Genomic DNA, 23,325 nt, shown 5'->3' on the forward strand with positions numbered 1-23,325 from the left:
AGGATTAAAAATGCCAAGAAAAGAATATTTACAATGTCAAGATGATGTAAAAAACAAAATCTTCAAAGCAGACAGAGATAAAAGACAGATTACCTTCAAAGGAACAGCTGTCAGTTGATTTCTCAAAGCTACAGTAAAAGCCAGAATGATAACTCCATCATTTTAGAAAAAATACTCCCAATCTAGAACTGTGTAAATTTTTACAAGGGCAAGGTAAAAAATTTTCAGACAAACCTAAGAGTTAAGTACCTAGAGTCCTTCACTAGAGGAAAATAAAATGGATGTACTATAAGCCAAAGGAAATTGGGGTGGTCTAAGATGCAAGAAATAATAATGAGAAAAAAAAGAAAAAAAGAAGAGTAAATGTGGGGGAAAAACTAATTAAGTCATTGACTATATAAAAAATAATAATGTACTACAGGGGTTTACAAACTTTAGAATTAAAATTTAGGATACCACTAGCATATCATTTTGAGGTGATTTCAGAAGTGCTTAGGGCTAAAGAGCTTAGAAGGAAGATAAAGGGAATAACTAATTATGGACTTGAAAATACGTGGGGGGAAAACCTAAGATGGCGGCTAGGTGAGACAGGGCAAAAAAAACACCTTGGTGAAAAATACTAGATAAATGCCAGAAAGTGACCCAGAACACCAGTTCCCAACGATGCACCAGCCAGACAAGGTCTGCTAAATTCACAGGGACTGTGCACTTGGTCAAACTAGGAGTCTGCATTCTGAAATGAGTGAGTGAGCCGGCTGAAAGTCCAGCGGCCATGCTGCTGTGTGGAGAAACTGTGGGTTAGCGTTTGGAGACAGACTAGTTCCTTTAAAAAAAAACAAAAAAACCTGGGAGCGGTTGCAGTTAAGACAGCGAGAACCGTGCAGTGAAGCACAACAGTGAAGCGGACTGTGCCAGCGTCTCGGTGTCTGACATGGAGGATAGACTACGCTGATTGTCTCAGGGCCAGGGGGGCAGAGGGGAGCCAAAAGAAGAAAGAAACCACGCCCCTTGCAGCCATCTCCCCAGTGGGCGGGGTCGCTCCTGCCCGGGCCTGAAACCCACAGCCCAGAGCCACGCCAAGAAACCCAGTGTGACAGGGAGTTTTTCCCGCAGCACCACGCACACACCACAATATCAGCCATGGACAGTGGCCTTTGGTGCACCCGCAGCTGATTGTCCTGGAGCTGGGAAGGCGGAGCTGTGCGAAGAGGGGGAGATTAACACGCCCCATTCAGCCATCTTTGCAGCGGGCTGGGAGCGCCCCTGCACGGTCCGGCAGCTCAAGGCTTCCCTGGCAGGCCAGCGTGCACTTGTGATGTGGCATGGCCTTCCCTTGGCAGAGGTCCCGGAAGAGCACGGCTGAGAGGGGGGACCCGCTTGGAAAACCCAGGGACCCTAAGCAAATGCAGGCGACTTGTGGGTCAGCGGCAGAGACAATGTGAGGCAAGACTGAAACGAAGGCTTAAGACTCTTGCAACAGACTTAAACCTCCGGGAACACCTAACCACCCAGACACATGCCCCACATTCAGGGCGGACAGCACCAACTGAACCCCACAAGAATCAGATCCCCACACACCACAAAGACAAAGTTGGGGAGAACTGACTCGAGGGGAGTAGGAGACTCGCGGACACCATCTGCTGGTTAGTTAGAGAAAGTGTATGCCACCAAGCTGCAGATCTGACAAATTAGAGATTGGTACTTTTTATATCCAGAAAGAACCCTATCAAGTAAAGCAAATGCCAAGAGGCCAAAAACAACAGAAAATCTTAAAGCGTATGATAAAACCAGATGATATGGAGAACCCAAACCCAAACATCCAAATCAAAAGATCAGAAGAGACACAGTACTTGGCACAAGTAATCAAAGAATTAAGGACAAACAACCAGAACATGGCACAGGATATAAAGGACATAAAGAAGACCCTAGAAGAGCATAAAGAAGAAATTGCAAGAGTAAATAAAAAAATAGATGATCTTATGGAAATAAAAGAAATTGTTGGCCAAATTAAAAAGACTCTGGATACTCACAATACAAGATAAGAGGAAGTTGAAAAACGACTCAGCCTCTTCAAGGACCACAGAACCAAAAATGAAAGAACAAAAGAAAGAATGGGGAAAAAAATTGAAAAAATCGAAATGGAGCTCAGGGATATGATAGATAAAATAAAACCTCCACATTTAAGACTCATTGGTGTCCCAGAAGGGGAAGAGAAGGGTAAAGGTCTAGAAAGAGTATTTAAAGAAATTGTTGGGGAAAACTTCCCCAATCTTCTACACAATATAAATACACAAAGCATAAATGCCCAGTGAACTCCAAATAGAATAAATCCAAATAAACCAACTCCAAGACGTATTCTGATCAGACTCTCAAATACTGAAGAGAAGGAGCAAGTTCTGAAAGCAGCAAGAGAAAAGCAATTCACCACATACAAAGGAAACATAAGATGAAGTAGTGACTACTTAGCAGCCACCATGGAGGTGAGAAGGCAGTGGCATGACATATTTAAAATTCTGAGAGAGAAAAGTTTCCAACCAAGAATACTTTATCCAGCAAAGCTCTCCTTCAAATTTGAGGGAGAGCTTAAATTTTTCACAGACAAACAAATGCTGAGAGATTTTGCTAATAAAAGACCTGCCCTACTTCAGATACTAAAGGGAGCCCTACCGACAGAAAAACAAAGAAAGGAGAGAGAGATACAGAGAAATTTAACAAACATATATAGAACATTACATCCCAAATCACCAGGACACACATTCTTCTATAGTGATTACGGATCTTTCTCCAGAATAGACCATATGCTGGGACATAAAACAAGCCTCAAAAAATTTAAAAAAAAAATTGAATTTATTCAAAGCACATTCTCTGACCACAATGGAATACAAATAGAAGTCAATAACCATCAGAAACTTAGAAAATTCACAAACAACTGAAGGGTAAAAATGAGGGGGAGATGAAAACATTCCCAGATAATCAAAAGCTGAGGGACTTCATCACCAGTAGATCAGTCCTATAAGAGATGCTAAAGGGAACTGAGCAGGAAGAAAGGAAGGGACACTAAACAATTGACTGAAACCACATGAAGAAATAAAGATTTCCAGTAAAGATCACATGTTAAATATAAACACCAACACTACTGTATTTTTGATTTGTAACTCCACTATTTACTTCCTACAGGATATAAAATACATAAATGGTAATGATAACTCAGTGATTTTGGACTCAATGTAAAGTACGTAATTTTTGACAAGAACTACATAAAGGTGGGGGAATGGAGGAGTATAGGAACATAGTTTACGCGTCCTGTTGAAGTTAAGTTGGTATCAAAGAAAAACAAGATTGTTATAGATTTAAGAGGGTAAATTTAAGCCCTACAGTAAACACAAAGAAAGTATCAGAGAATATGACCACAGAGATGAAAAGTAGAGTATGGTTTACGAGAAGTGGGGGAAGGGGCAATGGGGAGTTAAGAAATGAGTATAGGGTTTCTGTTTGGGGAGAAGGGAAATTTCTAGAAATGGATGGTGGGAAGGTGACGGCATTGCAACATTCTAAATGTGATTAATCCCACTAATGGAATGCTAGGGACAGGTTGGAATGGGAAGATTTAGGCTGTATATATGTTTCCACAATTGAAAAAAAAAAACAAAAGTCTAAATAGATGACAATTAAATGCCAAGGATGATCCTGGATGGGATCTGAGGACAGAGGAGAGGAGGCTCAAAGGGACACAGTTGGGACATAAGAAAGGGAAAAAAGGAAATATAGAGTGTAAGCTTTGTATCAATGTTGAATTTCTTGAACTTCTTAGCTGCGCTTAATGGGACTGCATAAAAGAATGTTCTTGTTCATGGGAAATGTATATGTGAATTATATTCTTTGTTCAAGGATGTGTGCAGCTTGCTCTCATATGTTCAGAAGATACAGCAATAGATGATGGATGATAAGGGAGGCAGGGAAAGAAATAGCAGTGTGACAGCATGCTAAAGTTGGTGGATTGGGGTATCCGGGGAGGGGGGTCGGGGTATGCTGGAGTTCTGTGCATGGGGTTTGTATTGTTTTTGCAGCTGTTCCTGTAAGTTTGAATTTATTTCAAAATAAAATTTAAAAAAAAAGAGAGAAGTAGGGTGAGAGTGTATTAAAATGTTGAGAGTACCTGCTAAAAGAGCAGAAAAAAATTGTTTAACTTCCAAAATAATAATAGGCAAAAAATTAGGAGAAACAATAATCGATCCTAAAAAAATACCAAAAACAAAAAAACAGGCATGAAAACAAAAAGGTAAAAGACATACAGCACAAAATATCAGTCTAAAAGTAGTATTTATAATGAATATAAATGAATGGAATGCTTCGATTAGAAATCAAAGATTGTCAGAATGAGAACAAATTTTTAAGAAACAGCTAGGCTCTATGGTCACTTGGAGCTACGTATCCCAGAATCATGTTCTTAAACTTAATCCATTCCTGTGGGTGTGGACACATTGCAAATGAGATCTCTTCAAGATGTTACTTCAGTTCAGTTATGGCCCAAATGAATCAGGTTGGGCTTTACTCTGGATTACTGGAAACAGAGTGAAAGTCAGACTGAAAAAAAAAAAAAAAAAAGCCACATGAAGTCAATGGAACCCAGAGAAGCCAAGAGAGGCCACCATGTGCACAACCATGTGACAGGAAAGCCAAAGACCAAGGATTGCCAGCAGCCAGCCCCAGAATTCAGTCTTTTGGGAGAAAGAACTGGCCTGGTGATGCAATGATTTGGGACTTTTTCTAGTCTCAAAACAGTGAGCCAATAAATTCTCATTGTTTAAGCCAACCCACTGCATGGTATTTGTTTTGGCAGCCAGGAGAACTAAAACATGCTGTTTATAAGAAACACACCTGAAGCATAGGAATACAAAAAGGGCGAAAAATGATACACTATGTGACTATTAACCAAAAGAAAGCTGTTGTATGAATATAAAGCAAAATAGACTTTGAAGCAAAGACTATTACTAAAGATAAAAAGGGCTCCTAAGTAATATTAGAGGTTCACATCACGAAACAGACAAAGCAATCCTAGAGTGTACATGTGTACACAACATGTAGTATTATAGCATCAAAATATATATAGTAAACACGGAAAGAAAATAACATTCCATCATCAAAATGAAAGATTTTGCGAAATCTCTCTCAGCAAATGGTACATGAAATAGGTATTTTTTTTTTCTTTTTCCTTAGGTCATAATAGATTTGAACAACACAATTAAAAACTTGATTCACATGAAATGAATAGAACACTACACTGAATAAATACAGAATATATTGTTCTTTCATGAATACCAGACCATTTGTAAAACACAAAAAGGACCATATAAAGGCAATAAAACAAGAAATAAAACAGGCTGATCACTTCCATCACTTCTGTTCAGCATTGTACTAGAGACCCCAACCAGCACATTTGGCAAAATAAGAAAATAAACCCAAAGGAAAAAAATTAAATTGTTTTAATTTAAAGATGGTATGATTGGCTATGTAGGAAATCCTGAAGAATCAAAAGAGAGTGTTGGATTTAAGTTATGTAAAACAAACAAACAAACAAAAAGATGAAAAAATAATTTTATGAAATAACAAAATAGCATTGAAAATATAAAACATCTGCAAACAAATTGAGCAAAAAATGTGGAAGACCTCACAGACAAAAATTGTATAACTTTATTAAAAGACATTTAATAAGACCTAAATAAGAGGAGAGAAATAGCCCGTTCATGGATTCAAAGAATCCATCTTAAAACATGCCACTTCTCCCACAAATTGTGCTGTAAATTCAGTGTGATTCTAAAGGAAATCCCAAGAGAGTTTGTGTGTGTGTGTGCGTGTGTGTTTGTGTGTGTGTGTGTAACCTGAAAACCTGATTTATATGAAAGTCTTAAGCTCCTAAAATAACCAAGAAACTCCGGAAATGTAAGTTGAAGGGACTTGTCTTACCAGATCAAGATCAAGAATTACTGTAAATCTATAGCAAATAAGGCTGTGTAGTGTTAGCAAAGAGATACATAAATTTACCAGTAAAACAGGAAAGGAAACCAAGATACAGAACCACACACCTATGAAAAGTTCATTTAGATTTAGCATTGCAGATCAGGAGAGGAAAAGGAGACTTTTCCAAAATAGTGCCTGAACTGATTATCAATAAAGGGAAAAAAACAAAGAAATTGGACATTTCCCACCATACACCAAGATCAATTCCAGTTATATTTCAGACTTGAATGTGAAAGGCAAAAGTCATAGAATCCCTGTAAGAAAATATAGGCTAATATTTTCATGACCTTTGGATTGAGGGTATGGGAAAAAGACTGAATTTGACACACTTTTAAAATAAAAAATGCCAGTACATCAAAGGGCACTATAAACAAAATAAGAACAGAAGCCACAAACCAAGAAAAGATATTTGCAACACATATAACTGGTAATGGTTTAAAATCCAGAATACATCGAAACTCTAACAAGTTTTTTAAAAAAGAAACTACTCAATAAAATATTTACAAAAAAGACTTGAGCACTTTAAAAAAAGGAAACCTAAAACAAAGAAACACTAGAAAAGGTTCTTAAAAAACCTCCTAAATAAGCAACAAAGCCCCTCTAAGATATCATTTTACACTATCAAATTGGCAAAAATCACTGAACTCTATCAAGCTGAAGATGCTGAATAACTGGACACTTAAACACTGCCGGAAGGGACATATACTACTACACTATTATGGGAAACAATTTTGCACCACCTAGGAAAGCTGAAGATAAACATTCTATGACCTAGTACTTATACCCCTATATATACACCCTGAGAAGACTCTGGTGCATGTATAGCCAAGAGACATGTAGAAGAATGTTCACCACTGAACTGTTTGAAGAAACAACAAATGTCCATCATCGGTAGAATAAATAATTAAATTGTGATACATTGAACTCATTGAATTTAACACAGCCTTATATTACATGGATCAATCTCAGAAAGGTAAGGTAGACTGAAGTGAGTTGAAGAAAAAGGCATACAGTACGATACTATTTACATAAACTTCAAACATGTATAAAGCCAAAAAGCATATTGCTTAGAGATGCAAAACTACATCTGTGGCAAAACCACAGGACAAAAGCAAGGTAATGATAAACACACAAGGTAATGAAAAACACATCCGTGAGAAGGAAGGGATTAAGAAGAAATTGAGGAGGGGCAAATAGGTAACTGTTACGCTGTTTTTCCTCAAACTTAGTAGCAGGTACATACATGTACCTATATGTATTTTGCACACATTTTACAAATATCCTTCATATGTACTATTTAATTAAATATATGAATATATTTAATACATATTACCATACCTACTAATACATTAATATATATTTAATAAAATAATTTTTTAAAAACCCAATACTCTTCAGAAGTGTCAACAGTCAAAAGGAAGTGAGATTCCCAAATACAGACAAGTATAAACCATAACTGTATATATTCATAGGTATGCTGAGATTGTCTAAATTTACAAAAAGAAGAAAAAAAGAAAAGCCAAGCCATTAGAGAATGATGCTTAATTATATGCAGCTGTTTATTTAAGATAATTTTCCAAGTCTTCCCATAATTTAACAGGTTTTGCTTCACTTTTATTATCTCAAACAGCTAGAAATCAACACAAACATTTTTATTTTAGCCCCCACATATGCTATTTTAATAACATTTGTCTTTATTAACACTAGAACCAAACATATCCACCAATAATCAGCATAGATTTAATTCATCTTCCTCATAGCTATGGTGCCAGTGACAGAGACTTGGGATTTAGCTGATGCTGGATACCATTTCAGGCCCTGTCCCCAAATAGCTTCATGATTTGGGGAAATCATGCCACCCCTCTATATCCACTTTCTCATCTGCAAAATAAAGATCTAGGTGAAATGATTTCCATTGTTCTATCTGGCTGTAAAATTTCATGACTTTATTCCCCAACATCTTCACTTAAATTTATTCCATCTTCATTTACTACTCCATTTATAATGCATAATTTTCCATGCTCAAGTAAACATGGACTCATTAAATAGTAAACACAAACCCAAATTACTTTTAGTTATTCTAAAATATCACCATTAATAGATATTTCACATGAACTTCCATTTTTCACTTCTACCTCTTTATTTGAAGTTCATAATAAACTCACAACTGTAAAACAAATGCATTTAAAAACACAGAAGATACACTGTAATGACAAAAATATGCAATGATCATGAATATCTACTGTACATTTTGCCAAAGTCAAAAGAATGAAAGACAATACAAAAAAAGTCAATCTTCAAATATATCCTTAACAAAAACTCTCTCCTAAATAGTAAAATCCTCATTTAAGAATATACATCTTTACATGTCTGGACTCCAGTTGCAACAAAACGGTGGGAGTTGGGGGACAATAAGATGATACTCTCTCAAGGTTTTCTAGATAAAAATATGTGGGCACCAGGAATTCAGGATTAAACTTTTAAACACACATTTAAAGCAAAATAAAATGAACATTTCTAACATGATAACTGGATGAAACTACATTACATTTCCTTTTCTTGATAGAAATGAGATGGGATATTTCTTAACAGTAACACCTTCGTAATCACCTAAAAAAATGTGGAGATCCCCCTACCCCCCACCCCAGTCATTCATACAAAACAAGTATCTTCCATGAAATTATCTTTCACATTACTAAAATATGCTCATTTATTTGGGATAAGTAATGCTTGGAATACTTCTAATACTTGTTTTCAGATGTGTAGAATTATCAGAGCTGAGATTTTTGAAACCATCTATGTATTACCACTATTTCAGTCTTTGCAAAGATATAATAATCCTTTCACTACTGATTGACTGAAATTCCTTAAGCAAATCTGATTTACTATTACAATAGTGATGCTGGTGTAGTAAGTGATACTCTCAAGTTTTTCTTTTAAAAAACATGCAATCCATGTAACATTAAGTGGTAAATATGTTACAATGTACACTTTCTTGACAAGGAATGACTTTTCAGAGCCTACCGGGAAAATAAACAAAATAAACTGAAAACAGCATTTATGACCTGTTTTATTACGGATAAGCTACAACTAAAATTCAAACAATGGATAGTTTATGCATGTGATATTAAGCAAAAAATCAAAACCATTATAAGTTTACCTAAAGAAACTAAGGATAAGATGGGAAGAAGTTAAATGAGCACAACACAGGTCCCAAAGATTATACTATGATTCTCAACAGGATCTTCAACACGAAAGGCATCTACATACAATTTCTATGAATATTTCTTATATTAAAAAGATGAATTCCAAAGCAAATGTCAGCTAGCTCAGCCCTACCTTGTCAAACATGAATATTCAGATGAAGGAAGCTCCATTTGCTAAAGTGCATCTACTGAACAAATCTGCTCTGGCCCTGCTACTAAGAGCTGTCCAAGAGGGGACGGTCACTCATGCTTATTCGTTCATGGTCTGGGCTATTAAAAAAGGAACGCAGAATAGTGGACTTTTAAAAACTAAGTACTTTATACAGTGGACTATAGAAAAAAATGATCCTAAATATATCATCTTTTAAAACTCCAGAGAGTAAGATAACCTCATTATTTATAAATACTGAAAATGTAAAGGATTCATAGAAATTAAGAGTTGTATTAAGTATAGACTTTAACAGTCACTTGATGTGCTCTTAAGATCTCTATGAGAGAAGCACTTATTTTCCTCATATATTTTGGCAATGGATTCAAAAGCAAAGCAGCAGGGCTGTTGAATTCCATGAAACTTTTTGTCTTCTTTAAAGCTAAATTATTCAATATCTTTATTGTTATTGCACTCATATATTGCCCGGAATACATCTACAGCAACTCAGCAATGTGATTGCAACAAAAGTTAAGGTAAATAGGTTTACAAAGCATTTGATTTCCTTATTAGATAAGAAAGTTTTCCTAGCAGAAATTTAAACAACTGCAATTCCAATCAGATTATATATGCTTAACCATTATTTAACCTTATATAAAATTAAATTTAACCCTCACCACTACAAATCTATTAGGAATCAGAAAAGGATTTACAGTACATAAAGTCTTGATCATTGCTGCATTCCACTTTGAAATCACTCAGAGTCAAAACAGCATTTTTCCGAGATTTAAAGAAAAATAGATTTTATAAAAGGGATTCTTTTTAATCACTGAATACATTATTTTTTATGACTAAGACAGAAACATGTTATACTTTTTCCACTACAATTCTCTCTGAAAGTAATAATTTTCTCTTTTAACTCCTAACAAATGCTACATTTTCAAGACTGAAGGAATTATCAGTAGGCATTCTTTCTTCTCGATCTAAGTTATTTTTCTCTAAAATATGTCAAGTAAGCTTTTAAAGATTCAGGGAGGGGCAGCTTCATGATTTTTTCCCTCAGTAAATTTTGAGGAGGCTGCTCTGGCTTCATGGCTTCACTGTGATCTTTCTCTTCCTCTTCTTTGTTATCTTCTTCCATTTTTTCATCCTCCTCACTGTCTAGAGGCTGAGGAATAAGCTGATTACCCACAAACACATAAGTGTTAATTCTTTGTTTAACTCTCTTCCGTTTCCTTTTTGGTGGCACTCTTTGAGGAATCCCCTTGGCCTGCATTTCATCATTTATGAAGTTTCTAAGTGTGCGTCGAATGTAAATACGAGCCAAGTCCTGTAGATTCCTGACAGCACATGGGGCTACAAAAAAAAAACATAAAAATTAAAATATTCATTTCTTCAAAATATGAATTTCTTAATGAATGTTGGAGAACAGAGAAAGTGTAAAAACTCTGACTTGAATCTAACAAAAATTTTGAGTTGCTTATGATATGTCATGCCCCATTCTATGTACCAAGGACAGTGCAGAGAACAAAACAGACCCTTCTCTGACCACATGCACTTTTAGTGGGAAGAAAATGATAAATAAAAAAGCAAACAAAACAACAATATCCTATATTAAGAGTATAAGTACACAGCAAGTTCTATGGATTAGCAGGTCAGGGTAGACCTCCCAGAGGGAGGGAAATTCAAGTGAAGGAAGATCTGATATGATGAAAAGTCAGCCATGAAAATACCACTTTGTTGTAAAAATATTTTACAAAAAATATGCCCCGTGTATGGAATAATACCTGCTTACAACTCAAATGCTTTTCTAAAAAAGATGTAGGACAATAATTAAGGGGCTGATTAAATAAATTACAGAACATCCATAATGGAACATCAAGCAGCTGCAAAATGAAAATTAAAGCTCTTATGAATAGAAAGATCTCTAAAATGCATTTTTCTGTGGGAAAAAAAAGGTATAGAAAATTTTGATTAGTGGTATTGTTTGCATAAAAAAGGAATGACAACAAAGAATACACACACACACACACACACACACACATTTGTATATATGGCACCCTACATGCATAAAGGTTCTCTGGAGGGGTAAGAAGTTAGAAACAGCTAGGGAGCATGAGAACTAAGTGATTAACGGGTAAGGATAGGCGAGAGACTTTACAATGCATATCCTTTTATACTTTTTGATGTTTAAACTATGTGAAAGTACTATACAATCAAAAACTCAAATTAAGGCAACATTTGGATGGCTGTCTCCATCTGAGCTCTGACACTATTACACACACACACACACACACACATACAAAGCTTATATTATTCTTTCTGTAAATCAGCAAATAAAACTGGTTCATAGGCACAGGGCCACCAGAAATCATGCTGTGAACAAACACTTTAATAGTCCAAAGAAACATCACAGATTTCTTTAAGTTACTGATGTTTACTTGTATCAAACACATAACAGAGCTGGACTCTATCCTTTCTACTTCATTGCCATCTCCCACAGATCTATAGATGCATAAACCCTATAACAACACACCCTTCCTTTGTAGCCTGTATCGATGCTTAACACATGGAGAAATAAATTCTCTACTCCCACCTGAAATTCCATTTCTCCTTGTTTCCACTCCATGGAATTAAAATTATTACCAAGAATCCTTCTCAAATACCTAAAATTTAAAAACCATGAACAACCATACACCAACAAACTAGACAACTTAGATGAAATGGACAATTTTCTAGAAACACAGGAACAACCTACACTGACTCCAGAAAAAAAGATCTCAACAAAGAAATCACAAGTAAAGAGATTGAAACAATCATTAAAACCTCCCAAAAAAGAAAAGCCCAGGACCAGATGGCTTAACATGTGAATTCTACCAAGCATTCCAGGAAGAATTAATATCAATCCTGCTCAAACTCTTCCAAAAAATTGAAGAGGAGAGAATACTACCTAATTCATTTTATTAAGGCAACATCACCCTAATATCAAAACCAGATTAAGATACCAGAAGAAAGGAAAATCACAGACCAATCTCTCTAATGACTACAGATGGAAAAATCCTCAAAAAGTATTTGTAAACTGAATCCAGCTGCAAATTAAAAGAATTACACACTAAAATCAAACAGGTTTTATCCCAGGTCTGCAAAGGTGGTTCAACACAAGAAAATCAATTAATGTAATACACCACATTAACAAATTGAAGGAAAAGAACCAATAAACATCTTGATTGATGCAGAAAAAGCATTTTGCAAAATCCAGCACCTTACCTGATAAAAAACACTTCAAAAGATAGGGAGAGAAGGAAACTTCCTCAACATAATAAAGGGCATATATGAAAAACCCAAAGCTAACATCATAACCAATGGTGAAAGACTGAAAACTTTCCCAGTGAGATCGGGAACAAGACAAGAACGCCCACTGTCATCACTGTTATTCAACATTGCGATGGAAGTTCTAGCTAGAAAAAGTAGGCAAGAAAAAGAAATAAAAAGCATCCAAATCAGAAAGGAAAAAGTAAAATGTTCACTACGTGCAGATGATATGATCCTATACCTAGAAAGTTCCAAAAAGTCTACAACGAAGCTACCAGACCTAATAAACAAGTTCAGCAAAGTGGAGGGATACAAGATTAACGTGAAAAAATCAGCAGTGTTTCTATACACTCATAATTAGCAATCTGAGGAGGAAATCAGGAAAAATATTTTATTTACAATAGCAACTAAAAGAATCAAATACCTAGGAATAAACTTAACCAAGGAAGTATAGGACAGGTATTCAGAAAACTAAAAAGCACTGCTAAAAGAAATCAAAGAAGCCCTCGAAAAATGGAAGGACATTCCACGTTCATAGACTGGAAGGCTAAATGTTGTTAAGATGTCAATTCTACCCAAATTGATCTACAGATTAAAAGCAATACCAACCAAATTCCAATAGCCTACTTTGCAGAATTAGAAATTCCCGCTACTAGGTATTTATTTGGAAGGGTAAGGGACCCCAAATAGCCGAAAACATTTTGAAAAAGAAAAATGAGATTGGAAGACTCACACTTTCTGACTTTAAAGCATATTACAAAGCTACAGCGGTAAAACAATCAATCAAACAAAATCAAAAACAAAACAAAACAAAAAAACAGCATGGTAATACTGGCATAAAGATAGACATACTGACCAGTGGAATAGAATCAAGAGTTTAGAAATAGATCCTCACATCTATGGTCAACTGATTTTGCAAAAGATTGCCAAGTCCACCCAACTGGGACAGAGCAACAAATAGTGCTGGGAGAACTGGATATGAACATTCAAAAGAATGAAAGAGGACCCCTGTCTCACACCTTATACAAAAATTAACTCAAAATGGATCAAAGACCTAAATATAAAAGCCAGAACTCTAAAACTGCTAGAAGAAAATGTAGGTAAGCATCTTCAAGATCTGGTGGTAGCAGGCTGTTTCTTAGACCTTATATCCAAAGCACAAGCAACGCAAGAAAAAAATAGATAAATGGGACCTCCTAAAAATCAAATATTTCTGTGCTTCAAAGGACTTTTCAAGAGGATGAAAAAACAGCCTACTCAAGGAGAGACAATATTTGGAAACCACATATCCAATAAGGGTTTAACATCCAGGATATATAAAGAGACTACAACTCAAAGATAAAAAGACAAACCACCCAATTAAAAAAAGGGCAAAAGACATCAATAGACATTTTTCCAAAGAGGATATACAAATGGCTACAAAGCACAAAAGATGTTCAAAACGTCACTAGTTATTAGGGAAAAATGCAAATCAAAACTACAGTGAGATACCATTTCACATATACTAGAATGATCACTATTAAAAACCCAGAAAACCGCAAGTTTTGGAGAGGATGTGGAGAAACAGGAATGCTTATTCACTGTTGGTGGGAATGTAGAGTGGTACAGCCACTGAGGAAGACAGTTTTGCCGTTTCTCAGGAAGCTAAGTATAGAACTGCCATATGATCTGGCAATTCCCACTACTAAGTATATACTCAGAAAAACTGAAAGCAGGAACACAAACAGACATTTTCACACTGATGTTCACAGCAGTATTATTCACAATTGCCAAAAGATGGAAACACCTCAGGTGTCCATCAACTGATAAATAAACAAAATATGGTATATACATATGATGGACTATTATGAGCTGTAAAAAGAAATGAAGTCATGAAGCATATAACTACATGGATGAATCTTGAGGGCATTATGTTGGGTGAAATAAGTCAGAAACAAAAGGAAAAATATCATATGACCTCACTGGTCATAATATGAACTATGTATAACTAGCAAACTCATGGTATTAATATCTAGAACACAGGTCACCAGAAGATAGAATGAGGGCAGAGAATGGGGAGCTGATGCTTCATTTGTGCATATTATTTAGTAAGGTTAATTGTAAATGTATGCAAATGGATAGAGATGACGGTAGCGCATTATAGTGAATATAATTAACAGCGATGATATATGGGTGCAATTGTGGTTGAAAGGAAAAGTTCAGGGTTGTGTATGTTCCTAGAAGGAAAGTCAGAGAATGACACATGGGACTGTATAACAGTGAGCCCTAGTGAGGGTGAAAATGTTCTAGAATTGATTGTGGTGATGAATGCACAACTATATGAATTTACTAGAAAACACTGACTGTTTACTTCAGATGGACTGTATGGTATATGAACTTATCTCAATATAGCCGCCAAAAAAAAAACCCCTCTTCAAACAGCATTAAAAAATCTTCATTATTTTTCTATCTCTTTACTTTTCATACCCTTTTTTGGATACCCCTCTTCCAAACTTTTTTATTATAACATTTAAAACTCTACCTTCTTTAGTCATTCATGTGTGGTCCAGATCTTTGCCATTAAGACTTCAGCTCTGGGAAGGGAGGGACCGTGGCTGTTTCCTCTTATTGCCCACAGGGTCCAGTCTATACCAGCCAATCACAACACATCATTCCATCCAACACCCCCCTCATTTTTTGTTTTCTTGGTTTTTATTTTTTGCCACCCTTGTTTCAGAGATGAAGAGGTTCATGACCAGGCCACACAACTTGCTTCCAGTTCTTTCCACTGTACCACAGAGCCTGAATTATGCCTAATCATATTTCAGATACATCCTGCAGTAGCAGATACACAGAACCCTAGGGTAGGAAAGTTTTTAGAACTGTTCAAAGATCCCTTAGCACATACATATTCACAATAAAACCTTTATACTATTTTCTTTGAGCTGGCCTTCTTTAGACCCCCTACTGAAATCTGAAATGGGAAGAAACTCCAATGAGCCACATTAGGCATGTTCAGCCAGAAACATTTGTTCTGTTGGTTCTATAGGAACTGTAACTGAAATAGCATACAAGAATTTGTTACAAGTCCTGATTCATTTTTTGAACATGGGTAACAACAGATGTGAGATCTCAACTCATATTTGTTAAGATGTGTAAAATTCTACCTGCTCTGCCATTTCCCAAAATTGTTCATTAACTTTAACATCCACTCAATTAAGTATGTATTAAACTTATATGCCAAGCACTATTAGAGAATCAAATTAGATACAGTGAATGATTTAGACTGACAAAGTCCCTATTCTCACCAAGATTGTATGTTGGGAAGGGAGAAGATAAACAAAAACTAGTTATTAAAAAATGGGGGATATAAAAAAAATCAATGAATAGTTACTTGCTATTGGGTGGTCCAAAGATCTCCACGAGGAGGTCACGTCTGAGCTAGGATCTGAATGATGTGAGGGTAAAGCCATGAGCCGCAGAGACGTCTGAGTAGAGGAAATAGCAAAGGCCTAAGGGGTGCACGAGTTTAGCATGTTCAAGGAGAGAAAAGAAGGCTAGTTTCAAGGGAAGTTTGGTGCAAAAGGAAAGATCTGATCATACGTGACCTTACTGCCCTTGGTAAGGAATGTGGATTGCATTTTCCATGCAGCTACTCAAAGGTTTCAAGAAGGCAGGGGTTACAAAGCCATGAAAAGGATGCTCGGCTCCTCTGTGAGCTCTGGCTTGTATCAGAGCAGGAGACAGAGGAGGACAGCCAGGACAGCTGTCCATGCACAATATGACAGCACTATGACAGGGCTGGCACTACAGATGGGGAGAACCAGACAAATGTGAAATATATTTTGCAGATAGGATGTGATGGATTGGATGTGGAGGATGAGGGCAAAAATTAAGAATCAAAGAATACATCTAAGTTTTGGGACCGAGCAACTGGAAAGATGCTGGTGTCAGTCATCTACCTGACAAACACAGAGGGAAGAACAGGGTAGGGAGAAGAAAATTTCAAAAATTGTTTATGTTAAATCTAAGGTGTCTATTACATATCCAAAATTTGAGGAATAATAAGAATGTATAGCATACTCTTAAGTAAATAGCATTTATACCAGTCACAATTTTAAAAATAATACACATTATTATAGTAACTCACTTAACATTATATAATAACTCACTCAAGACTAAATGAGAACACAAAGGGAGAGAGATTAAATGGCTTCTCAAGGTCATAAAGGTAGTAAGTGACAGAATAGGGATTTGAATGGGACATCTAGCTACAGAGTCCAGGTAGCCTTTCTAACCACAAGCAATCAGTTATTAGACAATGACTCTGGAGCTCGGAGCAGGGTCAGAGCTGGCAATCATCAGCCCACAGGTAACATGCAATACAAAGAGCTGGATGAAAGCGCTCTGACTGAGTGCAGAGAGGGAAAGAGGCATTAGCCTGAATGAGCTACGCAAGGGGGAGAGCGGAGAATGGATGGAAAAGCCACTTGTGGAAACTATAAAGGAGCTAAGAAAGAGAAGCTATAATAAAAGTATTTTCAGTTGGTCTTTGCTCTTGAACCTCTCTTATTTTATTGCTATTCTCTTTCAAAATCTTAATTACATTCTTCCTCTGAAAACACTATCCCCTATTCCAGCATGGCTAGAATGATGAACCTTTCAATCCAAAACTGTTAGAAGAATACCTGAACTTCATTCATAAAAAACCACATGGGCCCAGAGTAAAAAAGATTTAGACTTGACTTCAGTGGATTCTAACACTAAAGTCCTAAAATAGCATCCACATGAGCTTCATTTAAAACTTCTTTTGAATGATACAAGAACTTTTAGATAATACTGAGCACCACCTATTGAAGTATCCTCAGTCTTTTCTATGCTTTAATATTTCCTTGTTTCTAAAGCTTCAGGTTAGAAGATAAGGAGTTCATGCACTGAACAATACTAATACTGGCAGCTATAAATATTTACCTTGAATTTATGCTTTCACTCCAAAATTACAGCTAACATTATCTCTAACACACACATTTACACTCCATTTGTTTCCCAAAGAGTAGGCTCTGTACAGATTCTTCAGGAACCCAGCAGTCAGCAATTTTATTTTTATGTGTTAACAAATATTAAGAGGGCACATTATTTAGATCAAACCATATAAAACTGAAGACTTTAGCCATACTTGACCTATAAGAACAGTAACTTCATAGAGCTAAACCTGATATATTTCCACAATTATGAAGTCTCTTCTGCCCCTGCTAAAGGGCCTGCACTGAACTTTAAGCAATGAATCCTTATTTTTAGAAAGTATTATACAATCAGTCAATCAATAAAACCTCTAGGTTGAATAAAAATTAGTGATGAACCTGAGGAAATATTATAACCACATTTTACTAAGCTACTGAATATGAGCTGTTTTATAGCTACAAAATACATTTGGCAAAGGTTTGCACATATACTATATTTAGGGCTTTTTGGTACTAACATTCTTTCATATTTTTAAGTCCCTATAATTAATGTGGTAATGTCCTCTGAACAGAAAGCTATTTTATTTTAACAAAAAACTAACATGTTCTCATTCGCCATACATTTATTAAATTTTGACTAATAATGATTTTCAAAAGTTCTTACACTCTATGAACAACATTACAATATGACTATTATTTTTAGAAACTCTCATTGTTCCTGACTTATTTTTATAAAATTGTTGTTGGTAGCTAATGAATTTTTTTTCTTTTAATTATTATAGAAACTTTTCAGTATATACAAGGGAAAGTAAATAGTATAATGAATCTTCATAAACCTGTCACCTAGCTTCATGGCTAATTTTATTTTATCGGCACTCTCATGCACTTTCCATCCCTTCCCTAGATTATTCTGATGAAAAATTTGGACATCATATCTTTTCATCCATAAATATTTCAGAGGTATGACAGATGTTTTTTTTGTAATTTAGGTCTTCCCAGTTTTTATCCTATTCCACACCACATGTATTCCTTACTTTTCTTACAGTTATAAATGTCAATCACTCCAACCAATGACAGTCTTACTAACTACCTGGATCTATTTGTTTTGACATCATTAAAATATGGGAGAACAAAAATTGCTTATAGCATTTTCATAAATCATAAATCATATTATTATAAAACCACATTTATGACCAGGATTTTAAAGGAAATTAAACTAGGAAAACTAATTGTCAGATATAAAGGGGAATAACTATTAATACAATTGTGAGTTTAACTGTCTGTTACAATGACGAGCACTTCAATAGCTGTTGCACAGAAATCTACAGGGTACTCCATTTATATTTATGATGTGCATGACGCTTTCCGTTAGGCCACTGTCATAGCCAAACTGTGGTAGAGAATTTTTTCATTACCTTTTTTGTATTAATTTCCATCAAGTTATGACAGTTTAAACAGAATGTGTCATAAACAAATTCTGTATTTCTAGCCTTCAGAAAACGGGAGAGATAACAGTTTTACCTTGCTACCACTGTTGCTTTTAGCAAGGAGTTTAACTAGGTACCCAAGAATTACAAAAGTGTTCATTTCTAAAAAGTAGATAACTTCATTGAAATAATCGTATAATGCGTACAGATACAAATGACAATTCTTGATTCTGGTATGAGAAAGAAGTCCCTTTTGGTCTCAGAGCACACCTAGCACATATCCCTTTTTGACCTGACTGGAGGGAAGTTTAAATTTAACATTCCAGTGGAGTAACTTCACATTCCTAATAGAATGAGTCTCTCTTTGATACACCTTTGTTTTGTTTTGATCATTCTTAATTTTTAATTTTCCTGTTTTATTTAGATTTTTTGTCAAATCCTTTTTGCAAGTAGCCAAAACATACATTAGCAACAGGTATATTTGAAAAAAAATTTGCTAAATTATGAAAGGTTCAAATGTTTTAGAACTGACTGCCTAATATCTTTCTAAATGAGATAAAAATTAAGAGGAGCTTGTTAGAATCTAAGGAATCTTAGGAATTCATAAAGAGGGATCAACAAGTCACCTTTGATGGAGCTCTTGTAAGAGAAAAATGCTCCTAACCACTCTTACCTGGTTCATGTAAGCAGACCTTCAGGGGCCTCTCTCTCTCACCTCACTCTCCTTCCCAAGGCAGGGAAAACTGTTTATATGGCTTGCTCTGCCCTTTCCCCTCTCTTCTTTCTGGGATTCGCCATCTTCAAAGCACACCCACAGGGCTCTGCTCTTTTGCATTTACAGGGTAGACTCCCATGGCTGGAGGGGGTAGCTGGTGCTGCCTTAAACTTTGTGGGTAAGACTATCTAATTTACAGTACAGACCTACCCCCGCAACCTCCCAACTTGCTCTGACTGGTAACAACATTGTCATTTCCATCCCTATCTACTTGACCCCTATTTTGATCTCTCCATTGGTAAGAACTTGAGCAGAGGAACATAGGTTTAATTTACTGACCCTCCCAGAAGCCCAACACTACTCTTTATTAAGCAATTATTACATGCCAGGCACTATGCCAAGCACTTTACAAATATTATTCACATTAATTCTCAAAACCACTCTGTGCCTGTTTGTGTATATTGTGTCCCCCAGAAAAAGCTATGTTCTTTCATGCAATCTTGTGGGGCCAGACATGTTAGAGGGGATTAAGTTAGAACGTTTGGATTAGGTTGTTTCCATGGAAATGTGCCCCACCCTACTGTGGGTGATAACTCTGGATAGTTTCCATAGAGGTGTGGCCCCACCCATTCAGCCTGGGCCTTGGTTAGTTTGCTGGGGCATTATATAAACTTAGACAGAAGAAGCGAGCTTGCTACAGCCAAGAAAGACACTTTGAAGAATGCACAGAGCTAAGAAAGGAGCTATGGCTTTCAGAGACATTTTGGAGATGGCTGTTTAAAGCAGACTTTTGCTCCAGAGAAGCTAAGACAACAAATGCCCCAAGAGCAACTGAGAGTGACATTCTGGAGAGAAGCTGAAGCCTAGAGAGGAATGTCCTGGGAGAAAGCCATTTTGAAATCAGAACTCCAGAGCAGACACCAGCCACATGCTTTTCCAGCTAATAGAGGTTTTCCAGACACCACTGGCCATCCTCCAGTGAAGTTACCCGATTGTTGATGCGTTACCTTGTATACTTTTTGGCCTTAAGACTGTAACTGTGTAAACAAATAAATCCCCTTTTATAAAAGCCAATCCATTTCTGGTATTTTGCATCCCAGAAGCACTGACAAACCAGAAAACATTCCAAAAGGTTCCAAAGTCAAACAGCTGAAAAGAGTTACAGTAAAATGAACACTGAGAATAAAGTTAAATCCTTCTATAAAGCCAGACTGCTCTGAAATAAACTCACCCAAAAAGCAAACTAAGACAGAAGTTGTATTATGGTAAAGTTCATTTTTGGTAAAGAACTTAATAGTTATCAATATACGCCGAATCAATTTCTACTACTCTTTCTTTTTCTTCCTTTGTCTCAGTAGCACCCTTGATCACTACCTCTTTCTTGAAATACTTCTTTCCTGGCTTTCAACACACACTCTGTGCATAATGGTTTACTTTCATACGCCGGGCGCTCGTTTTCCGTCTCCTTTGCTAATCTGTCTTCCTTTGTTTTATCTCTAAATACGATGTACCAAAGATCCAGTCATAATACTTCTCTCTCTCCACAGTCCCCTCTAAGTGGTCTCATCAATTATTGTATCTTAAATGCCATTTAAAGATTCTCAATTTATATCTCTCTTGTACAGTAATGTTACATTCACTTGACTACCTGACATTTACATGCTAATAGACAACTCAAACATGGCCAAAATAAAATATCTGATTTTCCTATACCTAGCTCCAAACTATTCCACTCCCAATCTTCCAAAGAGCAATAAATGGTTATCATCACTTAAGGCAGTGACTCAAGGCAAAACTTTTAAATTCATTTTTCCTCCACACCATCCCCTACGCCCAGTCTGTCAGCTAGTTTTGTTCTGACTTACATTCACATCTTCAATTTGTCCATGATTTTTCTACTTTTAAACAACTCTATGCACACAAACATCCTGTGCCAGTTTGAATGCATTATGTCCCCCAGAAAAAGCCATATTCTTTGATGCAATCTTGTGGGGCAAATAGTGAGGATTAAGTTGGAACGTTTGGATTAGGTTGTTTGCATGGAGATGCACTCCACCCAACTGTAGATGATAACTGATGGGATATTTCCATGGAGGCATGGCCCCACCCATTCAGGGTGGGCCTTGATCAGTGGAGCCATATAAATGAGCTGACTCAAAGAGAAGGAACTCAGTGCAGCTGTGAGTGACATTTTGAAGAGGAGCAAGCTTGCTAGAGAGGAATGTCCTGGGAGAAAGCCATTTTGAAACCAGAACTTTGGAGCAGACGCCAGCCACGTGCCTTCCCAGCTAACAGAGGTTTTCCGGACGCCACTGGCCGTCCTCCAGTGAAGGTACCCGATTACTGATGTGTTACCTTGGACACTTTATGGCCTTAAGACTGTAACTGTGTAGCCAAATAAACCCCCTTTTTATAAAACCCAATCCGTCTCTGGTGTTTTGCATTCTGAAGCATTAGCAAACTAAAACAGATTTTGGTACCAGGAGTGGGGTGCTTTTGCTGCTGAGTTTGCAAATACCAAACATGTTGGAATGGCTTTTCAAATGGATAAGGGGAAGATTCTGGAAGAATTGTGAGGAGCTTGATAGAAAAGGCCAAAACTTCTTTAAAGAGACTGTTCATGGAAATATGGACTCTAAAGATACTTCCGATGAGGACTTGAGCAGAAATGATGAATGCGTGGTTGTAAACTGGAAGAAAGGCGATCCTTGTTTTCAAGTGGCACAGAATTTGGCAAAATTGAGTCCTGGTGTCAGATGAAAGGAAGAATTTGAAAGCGACAACCTGGAAGACTTAGCTGAGGAGATCTCCAGACTACGTGTGGAGGAGGAACCATGGCTTCTTGCAGCTTACAGTAAAATGCGAGCAGAGAGAGATAAACTTAGAACAGAACTCTTGGGTTCAAAGAAACCAGAAGCTGATGGCTTTGGAAATTACGAGCTTCCAGGGGTTGGATTCCCAGAAGCTACAGCCCAATGTGAGGATGTAACCAAACATGGAACCCAGCCGCCATTTCAGTACAAGCCAAGATTGGAGATGGAATTATCCAGAAAGGATTTGTGGAAACTCCTATTGTCTGATGGCTTTGACCCCTGTGTGCTTCATGCAAAGTCAACAGAATTTTTGCGAGAACTTTATAGACAGAGCCGCTACCAGTCTGGACTTGAGGAGACAGACAAGGAACAAATTGCAGGAAAAATTTCTTCAAAGACAGAGCCATGGAGGTTGAGGTCTGCAGTCAAGAGGCCTTGGGCTGGGAGAGTGGAGCAGCCCACACGCATGGAAAGGGTGAGTTTGCCCCGGAGGTCGAGAGTGGGCATTTCACCTCGATGCTCTGGAAGAGTTTTGCCACCCGAGGTCCCAAAGAGGGTGGAGCACATTCCCAGGGAATTGGGGAGAGCCTGGCTGCCACCACACCGTTCTGAAGGGGTTGAGCGTGTGCCCCAGAGATGGAAGGGAATCCGGGAGTAGCCCCGATGTTTGAGGAAGGTGGGGCCGAGAAGGTGGTCTCCCCAATGTGTGGATATGTTGGAGCACTCACCTAAGCGTTTGGAGAGGA

At 36.9% G+C, this 23,325-nt stretch overlaps 1 protein-coding gene across 5 annotated transcripts in view; it reads right to left on the reverse strand.

Moving 5' to 3' along the window:
* Positions 1 to 7,553: 7,553 nt before the first annotated feature.
* PCMTD1 (protein-L-isoaspartate (D-aspartate) O-methyltransferase domain containing 1) overlaps positions 7,554 to 23,325 on the reverse strand; it is a 95,123-nt gene continuing 79,351 nt past the window's right edge. For all 5 annotated transcript variants that reach the window (XM_037802673.1, XM_037802669.1, XM_037802670.1 and 2 more), the window contains one exon: positions 7,554 to 10,728. In XM_037802673.1, the coding sequence (XP_037658601.1) occupies positions 10,361 to 10,728 (368 nt within the window). In that variant the 3' untranslated portion in view covers positions 7,554 to 10,360. The remainder of the gene's footprint in view (positions 10,729 to 23,325) is intronic.

Source organism: Choloepus didactylus, chromosome 14 (assembly GCF_015220235.1).
Source record: "Choloepus didactylus isolate mChoDid1 chromosome 14, mChoDid1.pri, whole genome shotgun sequence".
Lineage (NCBI taxonomy): Eukaryota > Metazoa > Chordata > Mammalia > Pilosa > Megalonychidae > Choloepus > Choloepus didactylus.